General features: G+C 42.1%; 1 protein-coding gene across 1 annotated transcript in view; it reads left to right on the top strand.

Annotated features, from left to right (window-relative positions):
- The window catches only part of LOC124711829 (dehydrogenase/reductase SDR family member 11-like), a 102,971-nt gene that overhangs the window by 16,848 nt on the left and 64,195 nt on the right, over nt 1-21,928 (top strand). Inside the window, exon 2 of the mRNA XM_047242056.1 lies at nt 2,877-3,039. Coding sequence (XP_047098012.1) covers nt 2,877-3,039 — 163 coding nt within the window. The remainder of the gene's footprint in view (nt 1-2,876; nt 3,040-21,928) is intronic.

Genomic DNA, 21,928 nt, shown 5'->3' with positions numbered 1-21,928 from the left:
TCTATCTTCCAAGACAAGCAGTAGGGTCAGTACTGCGTCGCATGATCCTACGAGTCTCTGGAATCCAAACTGATCTTCCCCGACGTCGGTTCCTGCCAGTTTTCGCATTCTTCTGTAAAGAATTCGCGTTAGAATTTTGAGTATTGACTTATAAGACTGATAGTTCGGTGATATTCACACCTCTCAACACCAGCTTTCTTTGGAATAGCAATTATTTGGTGAAGTCTGAGGGTATTCCGCCTGTCCCACACATCTTGCACAGGAGGTGGAATAATTTTGTCATGGCTAGCTCTCCCAACGATATCAGCAGATCTGACAGAGTGTCATCTACAGCATTGGGGGGGTTCTTCCGATTAACGTCTTTCACTGCTCTGTTGAAGTCTGCTGGCAGCATCATTTCTTCCATCTCAGCTTAATCCCCGTCCTCTTTGTATAATATTACCTTCAAGTTCATTTATCTTGTCTAGCCCCTCTTTATACTCCTTCTACCTTTGAGTTTTCCATTCTTGGTGCTTCTTCTTCTTTCAGTTTACCTGTAGGCATTGTATATCTTTCTACATAATATCTTTCAACATAATATCTACAGGCTGTCTCCGTAAGATCGTGTAAAAATTTGATAGGACATACAGAATGCTCCACTGAACAATTTGAGGTAGGGAACCTCGGGTCAGAGAATCATGATTAAGTAGATATTAGGAATAAAATCACAGTGCTGTGTACTTTTTTATTTACATTGGACTGTCTTCAGTTCACAAGTGGGCCATCGGGACTATCCGACTGCCATGTCATCCTCAGCTGAGGATGCGGATAGGAGGGGCGTGTGGTTAGCACACCACTCTCCCGGTCGTTATGATGGCTTTCTGTGTCCGGAACCGCTACTATTCGGTCGAGTAGCTCCTCAATTGGCATCACGAGGCTGAGTGCAATCCGAGAAATGCATGGTGGCCCGGATGGTCACCCATCCAAGTGCCGGCTACGCCCGAAGCACTTAACTTCGGTGATCTGACGGGAACCGGTGTATCCACTGCGGCAAGGCCGTTGCTTTTTTATTTACGTTCGTTACAGTTAACTGCAAATACCATCATTGACACAATGAACGTACCATTTGTGCTGTATCTTATAATACGTACTGAAACCAACCTCAATGCAAGCATGACGTCGGTGGACAAGATTCTGACGCATCCTGACAAATATCCCTGGTGTGATCCTCACGCTGCCAGGTCCATCGTTTCTTCTTTCCAATGAACCAGTCTCCCCCATTCATCTATCGAGAGAAATAAACACTCCTCGTAGCGGATGATGCCTATTAAGAAATCGTTCCCTGTACATCCTTTCAGCAGCGAGAGCATTGCAACATACTTCCCTATACGCAAGGTGCAGGTCAGTGAGTTCTGCGAAACTACACCGGTACTGCTCCATCGTATTGTACTGTACGTCTCTGAACAGCACTGAGTAATGAATGGGTCTGTCGTGATCCTTAGCGGTCTCTGTCATGGGACTATGTAAATACGATACAACAGAGCCACCTTACGGCCAAGTAAAGTAAACAAAACCGGCATCGTGACTTCCCGGTAATCAAAGTCGTCCTCCTTGTTTCCTTTCAGGAAATAAGGAATCTACAAGTAAATAAACAACACAGTACGTAGTCAATAAAATTCTTCTGGATTTGAGGCCAGAATTTTATTGACTATGACAACGGCCGCGGAAGCCTACGTTTATATTTAACACAGTTAGTTGTAAACAAGCTGCAAAACAGTAATGCTAGACAAAGCGGTAGCAAGTTTACTTCTATATCTTGTTAAGCTGGCTTCTCCGACTCCAAGTTCCTTACCTCAAATTGTTCACTCGCGCATTCTCTATGTCCTGTTAAATTTTTGCACGCTCTTACAGAAACACCCAATAGGTAAGATATCTTGGCTAAATGACATAAAAATTCATGGTAAAACTGAGGAGGGAGCAATCTTCTTCAAAAGTAGCAACTTTCCTGCCAATTTACACGACGGCATAAGTGTGAATAGCATTTTGAAGTAGACTGGTAGCTTATTGATAAGGTTTCTACATCTACATCTACGTCCATAATGTGCAGACCACTGTGAAGTCCACGGCAGAGGGTACTTTCCATTTTACCTATTACAATGGCCTTTATAATGTTACTTAAAATCCGTCTTGATTGCAATTTTTTTTTTTTTTATTATTCATGTGACCGGTTTCGGTTCATTCAGAACCATCTTCAGATCTGATATTTCAGTTACAGGAGTAACCCGTCCAAATCCAGCAACTTTCACATGCTACGTCACATACTGTGTGACGTAGCACATACTATGTGACGTAGCATGTGAAAGTTGCTGGATTTGGACGGGTTACTCCTGTAACTGAAATATCAGATCTGAATATGGTTCTGAATGAACCGAAACCGGTCACATGAATAATTTAAAAAAAAAAATCGCAATCAAGACGGATTTTAAGTAACATTATAAAATCACTGATTGCTGTTATCCCATAAGACATTATGTCTGTTTTTGCTAAACAATGGCCTTTCCCGCTCTCATATGTGCGCGCTGCAGTTAAGCTCATCCTACCTTCGCGATCACTACGGCAGCGATACATTGAAGGCTGTAGTGTATTCACAGATTCCTTTCTTAAAGTTGGTTCTGGAAACTTACTAGCTAGTCTCTCATGGAATAGTTTGCGTCTATGTTCAGGCGTTCGCCAATACAGGCCTTTCATCATCTCCGTCATGGCCTCCTGTGACTATTCGCACTGGCCTTTGTATACATTCCATATCCTCTGTTAGTTTTGAGGTAAGCTTTTAGTTTGTAAATATTTGTTGTTTACGGAGTGATGAAGTTTTAAAGCTGCGTCTTGTGTCTGCGCAGGCGCTGGAACTGAAAGATACCCCTGGGAAGCTGTACCCTTTGCAAGGGGACGTCAGCAGAGAGGACAGCATCCTTGCGGCTTTCAAGTGGATCAAAGATAATCTGTCAGGCGTTGACATCCTCGTCAACAACGCTGCGATTCTAATTGATGAGGAACTGACATGTAAGTATGAAACTCCGTGTACAAGTGTTTTTAGAAATGTCCTGAACATTTGGTACGAATGAAATATGTAGCAGAAGGTCGTTTACGAAGTAGTTACTATCGTAAGCATACTAGATAGAACTAATACGTTCGCTGAATCGTTCCGTAAAAGAACGGAATGGAAAAATAAAATTTATTTAATATTATTTACTTCCTTACTTATTACATTTTAGCATATCAAGTACAACATAAGCTCTTGTCACACTCTCACAAATTATTACAATGAACTGCATTTTTTCGCTATACATTGGCAACTAATGATCCAATATGCATTAATACACCCAAAACAGTACTACTCCCCATCAACATAACTATTTCTACTGTTAACAATGACTATACCAATCACCATTCCTAAATGTGTGTACAGCTGTTATTATCCCAGAATGTTTTTCCTTCCTATCTGTCACTAGTATAAACAACAAATAACTGAAACAAATTATAAACAGTAACGACACCAGTTTCTTTAAGAACGAAGTCTTTTGACGACGGTACTGTTGCATAAAACTTTCTAGGGCTTCAGGCCACGCCGTGTCAGGGTAAAATCCCGAGCTTTTGACGATTACCGCCCCTGTTTTTGTATGTTCATCGTTCTGATTGGAGGTTTAAGGGTTTTCCGTCGTCCACTTATATAATAAAATGGAACGCCTACATCCATCCTTACGATGCTATTTATTATATGGCTACCAGTTTAGGTACTTCAGTATACGATCTTCAGGCTTTAACTGACGGTGATATGGTTAACTCCAATCGTATACGCGATTCCACAGTGGCAGTCTGGTAGTTGATGGTTGGAGCCACGACGTGGTTGTTACAGGTAGTCTGCGGAAACCAGTTCAGAAATGTTGCCCAATGATCAATTGGTACTTGACTGTTGGACACACTACATTGTTGTTATAGGTAGTCTGAAATAATCGGGTTCAAAATGGTTCAAATGGCTCTGAGCACTATGGGACTCAACTGTTGAGGTCATCAGTCCCCTAGAACTGAGAACTAGTTAAACCTAACTAACCTAAGGACATCACAAACATCCATGCCCGAGGCAGGATTCGAACCTGCGACCGTAGCGGTCTTGCGGTTCCAGACTGCAGCGCCTTTAACCGCACGGCCACTTCGGCCGGCAAATAATCGGGTTTACACATGTTGGTCACTGATGAATCATGTATACGACTGGAGTTAAGGCATGAAGATGGTCTACTGAAGCACATCTTCGCGGGTACCGGGCGCGGTTGGGCCACCCTCTCCCCAACGGGAGTGGCGGGTTCAGCGCTGTTCGCGGCGCACGAGGCGGAGGGTCAATGTGGAGGCTGGCCGTATGGCATCGCTCGCTCTGCCTGTGAGTGGACATGTGGCCGCTCCTTCAGCAACATCCGAGCAGGCACACAGGGGGAGGGGTTTATTAGTTATTGGGAGCTCGAACGTTAGGCGGGTGATGGAGCCCTTTAGCGAAATAGCGGAAAGGTCGGGGAAGAAGGCCAGTGTCTGCTTGCCGGGCGGTCTCATCCGAGATGTGGAGGAGGCCCTGCCGGCGGCGATAGAGAGCACTGGGTGCACCCGACTGCAAATTGTTTCTGATGTCGGCTCCAATGGCTCCTGCCGTCCTCAGTTCGTACAGGCGGTTGGCGGAATTGGTGAAGGCGGAAAGCCTCGCTCGCGGGGTGGAATCTAAGCTAACTATTTGTAGTATCGTTCCCAGAACCGATCGCGGTCCTCTGGTTTGGAGCCGTGTAGAAGCTTAAACCAGAGGCTCATACGATTCTGCGGAGATCTGGGGTGCAAATTTCGCGACCTCCGCTATCGGGTGGAGAAATGTAGGGTCCACCTGAATAGTTCAGGCGTGCACTACACGCCGGAAGCGGCTAAAAGGGTAGCAGAGTACGTGTGGAGTGCACATGTGGGTTTTTTACGTTAGAGAATTCCCTCCCTAGGCCCGACAAGACGCCTCCTGAGACGCGGCGAGGTAGGAGTAGGGAAAATGCAACAGGGAATAACAATATTAATGTGCTAATAGTAAACTGCAGGAGCGTCTATAGAAAGGTCCCAGAAATGCTCTCATTAATAAACGGTCACAATGCCCATATAGTACTAGGGACAGAAAGTTGGCTGAAACCAGACGTAAACAGTAATGAAATCCTAAACTCAGATTGGAATGTATACCGCAGAGACAGGCTGGACAGTGAAGGGGGAGGCGTATTTATAGCGATAAGAAGTGCAATAGTATCGAAGGAAATTGACGGATATCCGAAATGTGAAATAATTTGGGTGAAGGTCACGGTTAAAGCAGGCTCAGACATGGTAATTGGATGTCTCTATAGGCCCCTGGCTCAGCAGCTGTTGTGGCTGAGCACCTGAAGGATAATTTGGAAAATATTTCGAGTAGACTTCCCCACCATGTTATAGTTCTGGGTGGAGATTTTAATTTGCCGGATATAGACTGGGAGACTCAAACGTTCATAACGGGTGGCAGGGACAAAGAATCCAGTGAAATTTATTTAAGTGCTTCATCTGAAAACTACCTTGAGCAGTTAAACAGAGAACCGACTCGTGGCGATAACATATTAGACCTTCTGGTGACAAACAGACCCGAACTATTTGAAACAGTTAACGCAGAACAGGGAATCAGTGATCATAAAGCTGTTACTGCATCGATGATTTCAGCCGTAAATAGAAATATTAAAAAAGGTAGGAAGATTTTTCTGTTTAGCAAAAGTGACAAAAAGCAGATTACAGAGTACCTGACGGCTCAACACAAAAGTTTTGTCTCAAGTACAGATTGTGTTGAGGATCAGTGGACAAAGTTCAAAACCATCGTACAATATGCGTTAGACGAGTATGTGCCAAGCAAGATCGTAAGAGATGGAAAAGAGCCACCGTGGTACAACAACCGAGTTAGAAAACTGCTGCGGAAGCAAAGGGAACTTCACAGCAAACATAAACATAGCCAAAGCCTTGTAGACAAACAAAAATTACGCGAAGCGAAATGTAGTGTGAGGAGGGCTATGCGAGAGGCGCTCAATGAATTCGAAAGTAAAGTTCTATGTACTGATTTGGCAGAAAATCCCAAGAAATTTTGGTCTTATGTCAAAGCGGTAGGTGGATCAAAACAATATGTCCAGACACTCTGTGACCAAAATGGTACTGAAACAGAGGATGACAGACTAAAGGCCGAAATACTAAATGTCTTTTTCCAAAGCTGTTTCACATAGGAAGACTGCACTGTAGTTCCTTCTCTAGATTGTCGCACAAAATGGTAGATATCGAAATAGACGACAGAGGGATAGAGAAACAATTAAAATCGCTCAAAAGAGGAAAGGCCGCTGGACCTGATGGGATACCAGTTCGATTTTACACAGAGTACGCGAAGGAATTTGCCCCCCTTCTTGCAGCGGTGTACCGTAGGTCTCTAGAAGAGCGTAGCGTTCCAAAGGATTGGAAAAGGGCACAGGTCATCCCCGTTTTCAAGAAGGACGTCGAACAGATGTTCAGAACTACAGACCTATATCTCTGAGGTCGATCAGTTGTAGAATTTTGGAACACGTATAATGTTTGAGTATAATGACTTTTCTGGAGACTAGAAATCTACTCAGTAGGAATCAGCATGGGTTTCGAAAAAGACGGTCGTGTGAAACCCAGCTCGCGCTATTCGTCCACGAGACTCAGAGGGCCATAGACACGGGTTCCCAGGTAGATGCCGTGTTTCTTGACTTCCGCAAGGCGTTCGATACAGTTTCCCATAGTCGTTTAATGAACAAAGTAAGAGCATATGGACTATCAGGCCAATTGTGTGATTGGATTGAAGAGTTCCTAGATAACAGAACGCAGCATGTCATTCTCAATGGAGAGAAGTCTTCAGAAGTAAGAGTGATTTCAGGTGTGCCGCAGGGGAGTGTCGCAGGACCGTTGCTCATCTCAATATGCATAAATGACCTTGTGGATAACATCGGAAGTTCACTGAGGGTTTTTGCGGATGATGCTGTGGTATATCGAGAGGTCGTAACAATGGAAAACTGTACTGAAATGCAGGAGGATCTGCAGCGAATTGACGCATGGTGCAGGGAATGGCAATTGAATCTCAACGTAGACAAGTGCAATGTGCTTCGAATACATAGAAAGATAGATCCCTTATCATTTAGCTACAAAATAGCAGTCAGCAACTGGAAGCAGTTAATTCCATAAATTATCTGGGAGTGCGCATTAGGAGTGGTTTAAAATGGAATGATCATATAAAGTTGATCGACGGTAAAGCAGATGCCAGACTGAGATTCATTGGAAGAACCCTAAGGAAATGCAATCCGAAAACAAAGGAAGTAGGTTACAGTACGCTTGTTCGCCCACTGCTTGAATACTGCTCAGCAGTGTGGGATCCGTACAAGATGGGGTTGATGGAGGAGATAGAGAGGATCCACCGGAGAGCAGCGCGCTTCGTTACAGGATCATTTAGTAATCGCGAAAGCGTTACGGAGATGATAGACAAAGTCCAGTGGAAGACTCTGCAGGAGAGACGCTCAGTAGCTCGGTACGGGCTTTTGTTAAAGTTTCGAGAACATATCTTCAACGAAGAGTCAAGCAGTATATTGCTCCCTCCTACGTATATCTCGCGAAGAGACCATGAGGATAAAATCAGAGAGATTAGAGCCCACACAGAAGCATACCGACAATCCTTCTCTCCACGAACAATACGAGACTGGAATAGAAGGGAGAACCGATAGAGGTACTCAAGGTACCCTCCGCCACACACCGTCAGGTGGCTTGCGGAGTATGGATGTAGATTTAGATGTAGAACTGGTAGCCATACAATAAATAATATTGTAAGGACAGCTGTAGGTGTTCCATTTTATTACATTACCTCCGCCATCTTCGTCAGAGGCAACTGACCGACAAAACTACTGACTTGGTGATCTTATACAGCCTATAGACGGCTTATGACGGGTCGGAAATTACGTAATACTGTCGCAGATGGTGTCAACGTCTGCGCTGTGCTCAGCAACTGCAGATTTCTCCAGTTCTCGATTTTTAATATGCCGCTGATGTTCTGCACAGCGGTCGGAAACGATGCAGATGGACTGACCGATGTAATTGCTCGAATTTACGAAGAGGAGGCATTGCCTGCTGGGGGAGCTACTGTTAAAACTAAGTTTCCGAAAACAACCACAAGTCGCAGTTTGTATTTTTTATTGACCGGTTTCGCTCTTCAAATGAACAAGAGCATTATCAGAATATACACTGGAAAAGATAAAAATTGAGACAATGCAAACAACTTAACACAGACATTACATAAAATACATTTCCTTCTTTCAGTATGGTGACTTACGTTTAAAATTGGCTGACAGCATTAAAGATTGCCTTTAAAGTTGGCTGACAGCTCTAAAGATTAATTTGACTCTACTGCAGTACTTAAACTGCAGATAAAGGTCCACTGTTAAATGTTTTGGAAGCATTAGAAGTTTTCGTAGAAGAAAAGAAAAAGACGCCAAATTTATTAAACGAACAAATCGAATTTACATGGATAAGCAGCCAAAATATAATACCTGCCGTATCATCCTAACAGAAATACTTTTGATAACGGTATTTTTTTGTATAGACATTTTTAAATTTGTATTTTCTAGTGTACTTTGAAAGATATTATAATTTTTACACATGTACTCATATTTTTTAAAGCTAGGCAGATACGTACAGATTTGAGATGTCTATAAACACTCCCACGAAAGAGGCGATTAATGTAACTTTCGTTTTCTGTAGTTGTAAATTGTTCTTGGATAGATCATACCATGGACGTTACAACTACTGTTCTACATATCATTTTTGGCGCTGTCAGTGTCAATGTCATCATTTACTACTGTACTGTAAACGTGCTTTAAACGTAAGTTTCAGTACTGTAGTACAGCCAAATTAATCTTCAGAACTGTCAGCAAACTTTAAACGTCGGTCACCATACTGGACATAGAATATGCACTTTACTAATGTCAGTGTTGAGTTTTCCGCATTGTCTCAATTTGTACCTTTTATAGTGTGCGTTCTGATAACGCTCTTGTTCATTTGAAGAGCGAAACTGGTAAATGAAAAATACAAAGTGCGACTTGTGGCTGTTTTCGACAACTTCGACGTAATTGGTCTCGCACTCACAAGAGATGTTGAAAATCCCAGGGATCCTGAGGCTGAGGCTGTTCTTAAAATGGCGTAGCACCCCTTGTTATCTTCTTAGGAGGTCGGAGAACAGGTCCTCTGCCTCGTCTTCTCAGGACTGTGTCTATTTTGCTGGATGTCACACTGCATAATGGAACAGATGGTGCGACATTTCTCACGCCCCCGACGAGTTAAGACTTACCACCAGTCGCATTTTAGCCTCAGCCAAGCCTGTCAAATCTAACACCAGCAGAGTAGAGGGACGGGGCTCCGTGGATTGCGTAAATATGAAGATCTTGTGGTGCTTCCGGCTGACAAGGGAAATTCCGCGTTTTTTGAAATACTACTAAATATCACAGCACAGTGGCATCGTTGTTGGAGGATAGCACGCACAAGTGCCTGAAATGGGACCCAACTCTGTCAAAGAGCAGAAAAACGGTGTAGTTCCTGAAGAAGTCTAGTCTACCACAGGATGCCATCAAAATCTTAAAACACGAGCTCCTAGACCTCCCAGGCTGTACAGATTACCTAAAGTCCACACGGAAAGTATTCCAGTGAAGCCAATTATTAGAGGTATTGGTTCTCCTACCTAACGGCTGGCCAAATATTTAACTAAATTAATGACTCTGATACTTAGCAGCTGTGGACGTTACATTAGAAACTCTCAACTGTTAAATGCAACATGAAAAGGATTAGAGTTGGTCCAAACAATAATTTAGTTAGCTTGGATGTTGTCTCCGTATTTGCCAATGTTCCTGTGGAGGACATATTGAAACTGCAGCCAGAACATTTTCCTCCTGAAATGATAAAGTTATTCCGGCGTGTTACGACGACGATTTCGATGGCGGTCTTGTATGGCGTCCATGAAATGACCAATGGAATGTCTATGAATTTCCCATTATCTCCAGCAGTGATGAACTTTTTAAGAAACGTTTTGAGGAACGTGCATTAAAGTTGGCTCCCCTTTGTCCATCTTCATTTTATCGTTAGATTGGCGACACGTTTGTGGTCTGGCCACACGGCCTAGAAGTCTTGAACACTTCCTCGAACATATGAACAGTATGCACACAAATATCCAGTTTACTGTTGAGAAAGAGAAAGAAGAAAGGCTGCCATTTTTAGATGTTTTGGAACAAGTGAGATGGACGTGTCGACTACTCAGTTTACAGCAAGCTGACGCACTGTGATTTGTTTCTTAGCGCCCAGAGTTTTCACCGCCCAGTGCAGAAGAGAGTAGTTTTAAATACATTGACACACAGAGCAAGCACCATTTCTGACGATGGCCACTTGGATTTCGAAATTAATCATATGAAACACGTGTTCAGAAAGAACGGCTATGGTTCACGTAATATGTGGTCAACGTGCTACAATATAAGGAAAGTAGTATCACACCAAAGTTGTCAGCAAATCAATGAGGATTGAAGAAAATAAATGCGTGGTGTAATGACTGACAGTTATCTCTCAATATTAGTAAGTGTAACCTACTGCGAAAATCCCATTCTGTACGAGTACAAAATTAATACGAAGTCTTTGGAAGCGGTAACATCCGTCAAGTATCTGGGTGTGACTACTCCAACCGATCTCAAATGGAATGATCAGATTACACAAGTAACGAGCGCCGGCCGGTGTGGCCGAGCGGTTCTAGGCGCTTCAGTCTGGAACCGCGCAACCGCTACGGTCGCAGGTTCCAATCCTGCCTCGGGCATGGATGTATGTGATGTCCTTAGATTAGTTAGGTTTAAGTAGTTCTAAGTTCTAGGGGACTGATGACCTCACATGTTAAGTCCCATAGCGCTCAGAGCCATTTGAACTAAGTAACGGGCAAGGCGAACTCTGGGTTGGAGTTTATTGGTAGAATACTGAAGCGATGCAGTCCTTCAACAAAGGAAATTGCTTAGAATACATTAGTTCGACCAGTCTTAGAGTATTTTTCGTCTGTATGGGACGCTTACCAGTTGGGTCTGATTCAAGAGATTGAGAAGGTCCAAAGAAGAGCGGCAAGATTCGAGACTGGTACATTTAGCCATCGCGAGAGATTACAAATCTCATAGAAAGTTTGAAGTGGGACACACTTTCAGACAGACAACGCGCTAAACGGAAGGGCCTGCTCACTAAATTCCGAAATCCGATCTTCACCGAGGATGTAGAGTATATATTATTATCACCAACTTTCAAATCGCGCAATGATCACCATTAAAAGATAAGGGAAATAACAGCTCGTACTGAGGCGTTCAGACAGTCGTTTTTCCCTCGCGCGATCCGCGAGTGGAACGGGGTGGGGGGGGGGGGGGGGTGGTAAATATGACTTTGGCGCGAATTGTGCCCTCCGCCACACACTGGGTGGTGGCTAGCGGAGTATATATTTAGATATGCAGACTATCCAGAGATACATTCCTTCCATACTGCGGCGCTACTCCCAGAAAAATAGGCAGAATCGACGGCAAACGAGATGGAAGACCTATTTTACGATCTCCTAAGAAGACATATAGATGTTACTCGCTGTTAAGGACACTCTCGGCCTCGAGATCTTTCGGATTTACAACTTCGCTTTTCAGTGCGGAAGCACTTACATCGGTCAGTCCATCCCTACCGTTTCCGAGCACTGTACAGAACACCAACGGCATATTAAAAATTGAGAGCTGGAGAAATCTGCAGTTGCTGAGATCAGCCTCCCTAACACACACAACATGCCGTTTGGTGAAACAAAAGTTTTGCACCAGGGTCCTACATATTAGGATTCTATTGTTAAAGTTGCTATACAATTAAGAATGTGCGAGAAGAACTTCAAATGTACAGCGGACGTAATCTTAGCGGTGAATGAAAGCGAACTGTCGATGCACAGAAGAGCCAGAGATTTTTGTCATAATGTTTACGTTCCTACGGGATCGGTGGTACCACCAGCGCAGACGTTGACACCTGCTGCTGCTCTTCCTCCCTGGTGTTACGATCGCCGGGGATGCGCTGTTGTCTGTTCGTCTGCCACAGCTGTTGACCTCAACCGTGTTTCCGATATCTCGTTACAACCTTCTGTAGTACAGCAGACGGTCGTTCATTCATAAGGTAACGTGCTACCCGTGCCTTTCTGGAAATAGCGTCGACAATTGTCCAACATCTGCCGTGTTGTCTCCCAGCGCAGTATCTTCTTGAGTTTGGCTAATCGAGTCTTCTCTGCTGACTTAGTTGCTGCCGATCAGTGGCAACAACATCGGCATACAGCTCTAGGATATCCGCGTACAGTACGTTACGGCGTCCCTACTTCACGACAGGTACATTCGGAGATGTGTTTTCTTGTGTCAGCTGTGATGACCAACGTGCATCATTTGCTGTCTCTATTTCAATGGGTTGGTGGATAAGTTCGTAGCGTTTCCCATAAGTTTAATAAACACAACAGATGAACGTAACAGAGACTTTAGTCATCAATAATATACAGGGTGTCCGAAAAAGTCTTTCCCAGATTACATAGACTGATAATTCAGGCTAGAAGTAAGATACAAATATGAAACTGGTGTCTAGTTGTTTACAAACTATCAAAGTTTTTTTTCACACATCAGTAAACTTCCACATGAGCACCATTGATAGCACGTAGCACATCTAGGCGATATTCAATTTCCGTCCACACATTAGCCAACATCACTGGAGGGATCGATGCAACGACTGTGGTTATCCGTTGCCGCAGGGTTTCAAGATCTGGTACACGTCTTAGGTAGACCTCGTCCTTGACATAACCCCATAAAAAGAAGTCTAATGGGGTTATGTCAGGAGAACGTGGAGGCCAAACCGTTGGCCTATCACGATCAATTCATCGCCCAGGAAAGGTCATATCGAGATAGGCACGGACGTCCAAACCCCAATGAGGCGGTGCACCGTCTTGCTGAAACAAGACATCGGGGTGATACTGAAGCAGCTGAGGAACAGCATACAGCTGCAACATGTCGAGATACACTGTAGTTGCGATGGTAGCCTCAGCGAAGAAGAATGGCCCGATAATTCGATCGTGCAATAGCGCGCACCAACCATTCACCTTTGGAGTGCCTCTGGTGCACACCATGACCTGGCCACGGGGTTGTGAACCCCAAATGCGCACATTATGGCGATTCACTACTCCACTGACAAAAAAGGTCGCTTCGTCGGAAAAGGCAATTCGTCTGAGATACGTGATAGAATTTCGACCGCAAAGTCATATCGAGGTGTACTGTCATTGGGCAACAATGGAAGTGGAAGTTTCCTGATGTGTGAAAAAAACTTTGATAGTTTGTAAACAGTTAGACCCCAGTTTCATATTTGTATCTTACTTCTAGACTGAGTTATCTATTTATGTAATCAGGGAAAGACTTTTCGGACACCCTGTACTCCCTTTCACTATTTACAACAGTTCTGCCAACGCCAGACTAACATTCCGATCCCGTGACTGTAAAAGTCATGTGGTTTTGAGGCGAAAACTCGTCGACCCGTGTTTGAAGCGTATTTTCATCTGGAAAGAAAGTTCCTTGAAGGGTGTTTGATAGGGAAAAGGTGAAAATCTGAGGGCGCAATATCAGGTGAAAAAGGTGGGTGTGGAATGACTTCCCAACCCAACTCCTTTATAGTGTTTTTGGTATGTCTCGCAGAATGCCCTCAGGCATTATCGTGAAGTAGCATCAGTTCACACAGTCTTGATAGTCGTTGCAAGGTTACTGCTATGTTTTGTCTCGACCATTCCTTCCTTTACCTTACGTCAACACAAAGACACCATTCTCGTTATCAGTAACGATACAGGACAGGTATGGTCGGTGATGTTCACGAGCAAACTGATGAGGAACAAGCAGAGATGCACATACGGCCATCCTCTGAGTTTCGTGATATTGGCTTAGAGCATTTGGTACCAAACACCCGATTTTTGAATCTTCCCCATTCATGCAGATTGTAAGCGTAATGTCATATCGCTGGCTTGGTTGTGGAGTATTTGTCTGTCGAGTCGAGCGCGGGACACGGTACTGTTATGTTGCGTAGTGTGCAGCTCTGCATGTGAGAGGCATTGTTAGCATGGAAGTTGAAGTGTTGCTACAAGGGCTATTACAGTAAAGGGATAAAATAAGTAAATGATACGGAGGAAAGTGCGTCAAGAAATAATTTAAAAATGAGCAGTGCCGCCGATAACATATTGTGTATCCTCTCGTTGCGTGTCGTACCATACAGTGTCAATCATCTGCGCCGTGTTCGGTCTCCCAGAATGAACTGATGTGAATCAGTAAAACTGATGTGAATCAGTAAAAATACAATAGAAGAAGAATGGATAGCTTTGAGACATGAAATAGTGAAGGCAGCAGAGGATCAAGTAGTTAAAAATACGAGGGCTAATAAAAATCCTTGGGTAATAGAAGAGATATTGAATTTAATTGATGAAAGGCGAAAATACAAAAATGCAATAAATGAGGCAAGCAAAAAGAAATACAAACACCTCAAAAATGAGATCGACAGGAAGTGCAAAATGGCTAAGCAGGGACGGCTAGAGGAAAAATGTAAGGATGTAGAGGCGTATATCATTAGGGGTAAGACAGATAGTGCCTACCCCAATTAAACAGACCTTTGGAGAAAAGAGAAACACTTGCATGAATATCAAGAGCTCAGATGGAAACCGAATTCTAAGCAAAGAAGGGAAAGCAGAAAGGTGGAAGGAGTATATAGAGGGTCTATGCAAGGGCGATCTTCTTCAGAACAATACTATGGAAATGGAAGAGGACGTAGATGAAGATGAAATGGGTGATATGATACTGCGTGAAAAGTTTGACAGAGCATTGAAAGACCTAAATCGAAACAAGTTCCCGGGAGTAGACAACATTCCATTAGAACTACTGACGGCCTTGGGAGAGCCAGCCCTGACAAAACTCTACCATCTGGTGAGCAAGATGTATGAGACAGGCGAAATACCCTCAGACTTCAAGAAGAATATAATAATTCCAATCCCAAAGAAAGCAAGTGTTGACAAAAGTGAAAATTACTGAACTATGTTTAAGAAGCCACGGCTGCAAAATACTAACACGAATTCAGTACAGACGAATGGAAAAACTGGTAGAAGCCGACCTCGGGGAAGATCAGTTTGGATTCTGTAGAAATGCCGGAACACGTGAGGCAATACCGACCCTACGATTTATCTTAGACAATAGATTAAGGAAAGGTAAACCTACGTCTCGAGCATTTGTAGACTTAGAGACAGCTTTTGTCTGGAATATTCTCTTTCAAATTCTGAAGGTGGCATGGATAAAATACAGGGAGCGAAAGGCTATTTACAATTTGCACAGAAATCAGATGGCATTTATAAGAGTCGAGGGGCATGAAAGAGAAGCAGTGGTTGGGAAGGGAGTGAGACGGGGTTGTAGCCTATCCCAGATTTTATTCAATCTGTGTATTGAGCAAGCAGTAAAGGAAACAAAAGAAAAATTCGGAGTAGGAGAAATAAAAACTTTGAAGTTCGCCGATGACATTGAAATGCTGTCAGAGACAGCAAAGGACCTGGAAGAGCAGCTGAACGGAATGGACAGTGTCTTGAAAGGAGGATATAAGATCAACATCAACAAAAGCAAAACGAGAATAATGGAATGTAGAAGAATTAAATCGGGTGATGCTGAGGGAATCAGATTAGGAACTGAGACGCTTAAAGTAGTAAATGAGTTTTCCTATTTTGGGAGCAAAATAACTGATGAACGTCGGAGTAGAGAGGATATAAAATGTAGACTGGCAATGGCAAGGAAAGCGTTCCTGAAGAAGAGGAATTTGTTAACATCGAGTATAGATTTAAGTGTCAGGAAGCCGTTTCTGAAAGTATTTGTATGTAGTGTAGCCATATGTTGTGTTGTGGTCTTCAGACCATGTATGGAAGTGAAACGTGGACGATGAATAGTTTAGACAAGAAGAGAATATCAGCTTTCGAAATGTGGTTCTACAGAAGAATGCTGAAGATAAGATGGGTAGATCACATAACTAATGAGGAGGTATTGAACGGGATTGGGGAGAAAAGAAATTTATGGCACAACTTGACTAGAAGAAGGGATCGCTTGGTAGGGCATATTCTGAGGCATCAAGGGATCACCAATTTAGTATTGGGGAGCAGCGTGGAGGGTAAAAATCGTAGAGGGAGACCAAGTGATGAATACACTAAGCAGATTCAGAAGGATGTAGGTTGCAGTAGGTACTGGGAGATGAAGATGCTTGCACAGGATAATGGTTCAAATGTCTCGTAGCACTATGGGAGTTAACATCTGAGTCATCAGTCCCCTGGAACTTAGAACTACTTAAACCTAACCAACCTCTGGACATCACACACACCCATGCCCGAGGCGGGATTCGAACCTGCGACCGTAGCGGAACCGCAGTTCCAGACTGAAGCGCCTAGAACCGCTCGGCCACACCGACCGGCTGCACTGGGTAGAGTAGCATGGAGAGCTGCATCTAACCAGCCTCTGGACTGAAGACCACAACAACAACAACAACAACAACACATACGCGCTACCTAAAATTTTTGCCTATTATTTTTACTGTAATATGATGTCCTCCTTGTTTTATTCCGTAAATCTTTAGACGCTACGTATTCATTAGAAGTTGATACGTTCGGTAATCTGTATAAATAATTTTGTGTTATGATATATTTATTGTTAGTTAATGCCCTTAGGGAACGTGGGAAAACCAATATCGCTGGCAGAAATTAAAGACTTTTGTAGAAGCGCTGTCTCCGGCGCGAGTGTGACATCAAAGCAGAGCGCCCTAGAGACTTACTTGGTTGTGGGGCGTCAAAGGGAACATACAAAAGTGGCTTGAACTGTCGGGTCTATATGAGGGGCAGTTGTTATTAGCGAGGCAGCAAGAACATGGCGAGTGTGGACAGATGTAAGAGGCTCAGTAACGTAGAGATCGTACCCTATAGTTGGTCATTGCGAATCAAGGTGTGCGCGCTGTATTACATGGCGCAATGGGAGCATTTAGACGACTGCGAAAACGACAGGCGTAATATCTGCAACTAACTGTAAGGTTGTTTTATTTTCTTTCTCGTCGAAAGCTTTGTGGGGCACTACCCAGTGACATTCCAGTGAATTCTATTTCAGTAATAAGTACTGTACGTAGAAACTATAGGTATCTGATCTTGACACTACACCTGACCTGGTCACTATCCTAGGCCTTTATCATTTACTTAGGGCCCCATTCCTTTCCACTTATTCAACACCCGCATGTCGTTGTTTAAATAGTTAGAAGAAACGTAATAAAAGACTATCATTACCGGTTTTATGTAAGTCTGCAGGATTTCGTGGCTGTTACGTCGCTTCATATTTCTTCTGTACGATCGGTGTTGCTACCCCTCTTCTTCAGGATCATGTGGTGTCCACTGTAGATTGAGCACTGTCAGAGACCCCTGTCGCGTTCTCGTATAAAGGTGGGTTTACCCGCGCTTGTGCTGGAGAAGTGGCACTACTGGGTAAAATGCTTGTGGGTAGCATTCGTGGCCTATCGTTCTTGGATAGTAAGAGAGGTGTTCCCGCCCTAATGCCAAAGAAGGAGCTATTGGCTAAATCTTTTGTGGCTATCATTGGCGGGCCAACGTCATTGGCTAGAAAGGGGGCTTTCCCGTACTTATGCTGGAGAAGAGTCATTGGTTAAAACTGCTCCTGCTGATACTTCTAGTTTTGTTTGTTTGCTAGAAGATGGCTGAAAGTAATTGAAATGAAGTCTTAGTAAGTAAACACTGTTGCTCAATAATATTTACAGGCAAAGTCATGCTTGCTAATTGAGTGAAAAAAGTAAAGTAACGTAAATTAAAATTAAAGGAATTCTGGCAATTTCAGATCTAGGAAAAGAATAAATTAAGTTCACACATTTCGTATCTGTATCTGTTGTGATAGTACTGTTGTGTACTGACATGGTTCGTATTTCGGCATTGTCAATCTGTTGAAAGCCAACAGTTGCTCATTTTATCCAGTAAATGTTCACGGTAATTATATTCCCCTCAAAGCACTTAGCTTGCTTGCCATATCGGGGAAACTAGTGAATGTAACTAAACGATAATCTGAGGTGACGAAGCTTATTGTTGTAAAAAAAGAGCTATATCTAGTTAATTATTGACTTCTTGACAGCGACTTTAAGTACCTTTTTCAAGTTAACATATATGAGTATTAACGATATGAGACTGCTTTCTTTATCCATTATTATTTCGTAATGTGTTGTCAAAAAAAAACAGCGAAACGGTTACGTATTCATTGTTGTCCTCATTACTGATGAGATATTGGACAGACAGTGTCAAATTTGGCTCGCGATCGCAATAATTAGTGTCTGTTATTTCAATTATATTTGCTGGGGACTATTTCAGTTAGATGGTACCCCTCTTCGTTTCGTATTTAATTTGAGTGATGACACTCTTATAAGTATTGAACAAAATACAAATATGTAGAAAGTCCAGGTGTAGAATAGGTTGTTCATTAGAACAGCGTATTGTAGACTTCATCCTACTAAACGGTCGAATTTCTTCGGAGACGAAAGCCTTGTAGAAAATCAAATTTATTAGGTGTACGCGAACACGGTCATAGTATCTCATTAACCGATTAGTAAGGGGAGAGGTTACAAGTTATGATGATTACTTGTGGAATAGTAAATAGTTTATTCGCTTTTTTTCATCTTTGTCGTTTTCATTTGACTGCCCTCACATTACACATGAATTAAAAGCTTCAGCTGCTTCCCTCTGTTTCCATTAGTTTATGCTTGTGTCCTTGGTTTTCTCATTATTCGTTATATTTTTTATTATGTCTCCATGCTCGTCGTCAAATATGTGGAGTCTAGGAATCCTACGTCTTCGGTTCGCTAGACATACAATTCAAACAAATCGCATTAATTAGTTTTATTACAAAAAGTAAATGACAGTACTTAACTTTGACAATTACACCAATGTGTAGCAAGCAAAGGGCGACATACAAACTAAGGAATCTCTTCAGTATAACAATTCCCAAGTCTGTGTTACATTGAATGTACAAGCGAAGTAACCAGCGTTGACGCTTCTATCCAAGCCGCTAGTCGTAAAGCGGCTATTCAGCTGGGCGTTGGCAGTCGGTCGCGGCGCTTATGTCTTCTTCACATAGGAGCCTCTGCTGTCGCGTTGTCATCCTGGAGAGGATTCGGTCAGCGTGTGATTGGCTGCCGTTTTCTCAGAGCCATCTCTGCTCTTTCGTTTCCGACTGCCGTGCAGCGCTTGACTTAACGCCGTAATATTTTAACCAGTGAGATAGTTAGCTTATCCCCATATGCTATTACTTATTATGAAACATTATGAAATTTACACAACTACAGATAGCTGCTATAGTCTGTCTTATACTGCCGGTATATTTACTAATTCGTAATTTATTTTCCATTAAAAAAGTTTCTTAATTCTCGTAATTAACTTTCCGACTCGTAGTTCCAAATGCATTAATAAAAATTCTGAAACTGTGTTGCTGTTCAGGCTCTATTTGTGGACACGTGGTTCTTCTACATCCTTAAGGCATTCAAAAGTTATTAATTTCTCAAGTGTAGGTATTTTCAAATGTGGTGTCTCAACTGCTATTTTGGCTACCGAGTGGACTTTTAGATGCACTTTCTCATTTCTTTCTATATCTTCCATTTAGTGTCATTGCTATTTTGTAAGTGTATTGGTTTGGATTTTATGTATTTTGAATTTATGGTAGTGAGGAGAATATTGGGCTCCCCGTCATGGCGACACCTCACACGTCGAATGCCCTTCGACGGAGCTTGTTTGCGTCTGTCTTCAAGCATTTTCCTGTTCAGTTACATCAGCAGTTACTACTCAGTGAAGCTCTTCCATTAACCAAACAAACGCGTGACTAAGCACTTTGCCCTTCTTTGTATACGTTCAATATTTCCTGTTGGTGCTATTTGGTAGGGATCCCAAACACTACAGCAATATTCTGCACTGGGTCGCATGGGTGATTTGTAAGCAATCTCCTTTGTAGACAAACTGCACTTACCTAGTAATCTTGCTTATCGGTTTTTTTTACGAGGGTCTGGTCGAACCCGTTAAGCTGCGAGACTTTGTTCAACTTTGTCTGCCTTCCGTAGCGTTTAACTGTGGACTCGCAAATGAAAGCAATAACACTAAGACCATTTTGAGCGTGGTTTTAAAGTACACTGAACTCTCTGACTGATGTCAACCGCGTTTTTATTTATCTGAATATTAATTAGGCTATCGTACCTCCTCTGGAGCATTTAGCGACCACAATAATAAGTTGTCATACCCAGACAAAAAGTATGAATTTCACGTCGCCATTACCTGTAATTTGTTATGATAATTAATGTTTCTCACTAAAGCACACTGTGTGGAGTGTGGTGTAATTGCGTGTGTTGTATTGTAATTTCAACAAGATTACAATACAACTAGTTACGTATTATTAATGTAACATGACATTTTATTTAACCACTGCTTTTCCCGGCTAATGAACGTTATTTTGCTAAAAAAAAAATCTCCACCTGGGAAGGTGTAACAATGTTGCCTGTCAAGCAGTGTAAATGTCACTAAGTTCATTAACAGAAGTAATCATATATAGCCAACAAACAAGCTAAATGTATGATAAGTAATCTGAACTAAACAAGAGCAATGATTTTTAGTAATTTCAGTGCTGTTGTTTAGAAGACTCTTTGCTAATTGCAGATCGAATTTAATGCTACTGTTATTAGAGGTGCCAACACTTTTCTTTAAGCAAAATGCACAGTTTCGTCACACAATACCTCACGTACACAACACTACTGTATTTTCCTGTCAAAATATTACATAAAAGTTGTTACGAACTTACCAGGCTTCATACATCAACAGATAAGAATTTATATCACGTAAAATGCTGTTGCATTCATAGAAGTTCTATGTATTCACAGTCTAACTGGATTTATTACCTCAGAGTGAGTCCTCAGCCACCAATACACAATTATTATCGGAATTATGACCAACAATATTTGTGTCTGTATAGAGAATCAATTTAAAACTGCCGCTGCAATATTTCATTAAGATATCGGCTAAGATAAGACAATTACTTATCGATTGTGGTTCAGGCTATGTTTTACTCTTAATAAATAATATATGTATTAAATATCTTCGCACCTTCACTATATGCATAAACATTTGAAAATATTTCTCAACGTTACAAGACTTAATATTCACCGTTTACTAATAAACTGCTGCAGATCAATAGCGCTCTTTTGTAGCTGAGCAGAAAACTTAACATTTATATAGGACGAGAATTACAATTAAATAAAACTCCAAAAAAGAAAGATTCATTTCAGTAACACGTAAACTATTTTCAAATATCGGTTAGCAACATAATACAGTTTTTTTACAGACCTCTGTGTTACGAGACGTTTATCACATCATATGAGTACAACAGTTCGAACAAGAAGGATTTTCCTACAAAATCATAGATAACAAAACACAGATTTTCATTATCTGTTTACATGGGTATTGCCTGAGACATTATTTTTTACAAAGTATTAAATTATGTCGTTGACAATAATTATTTACTATTTTATTCACGATGAAGTCCTTTTTATTAGTATTACAAGAATATGGTCAAAGATCAGTCACATTCCACTTACAATGTTGTCATGAATATTACTTTGAATAAAATATAGGCGTGGATACTACAAATGATGGCATTCACCACAGGACACGCAACCAATACTAACTCACCTTGAGAATGTTCTTACTGAAAATCAGTGATTCTATTTGCTAATA

The sequence above is a fragment of the Schistocerca piceifrons genome, chromosome 8, assembly GCF_021461385.2.
Source record: "Schistocerca piceifrons isolate TAMUIC-IGC-003096 chromosome 8, iqSchPice1.1, whole genome shotgun sequence".
Classification (NCBI taxonomy): domain Eukaryota; kingdom Metazoa; phylum Arthropoda; class Insecta; order Orthoptera; family Acrididae; genus Schistocerca; species Schistocerca piceifrons.
The sequence above is the reverse complement of the archived record's forward strand: the minus strand, read 5'-3'. Positions and strand labels throughout refer to the sequence as shown.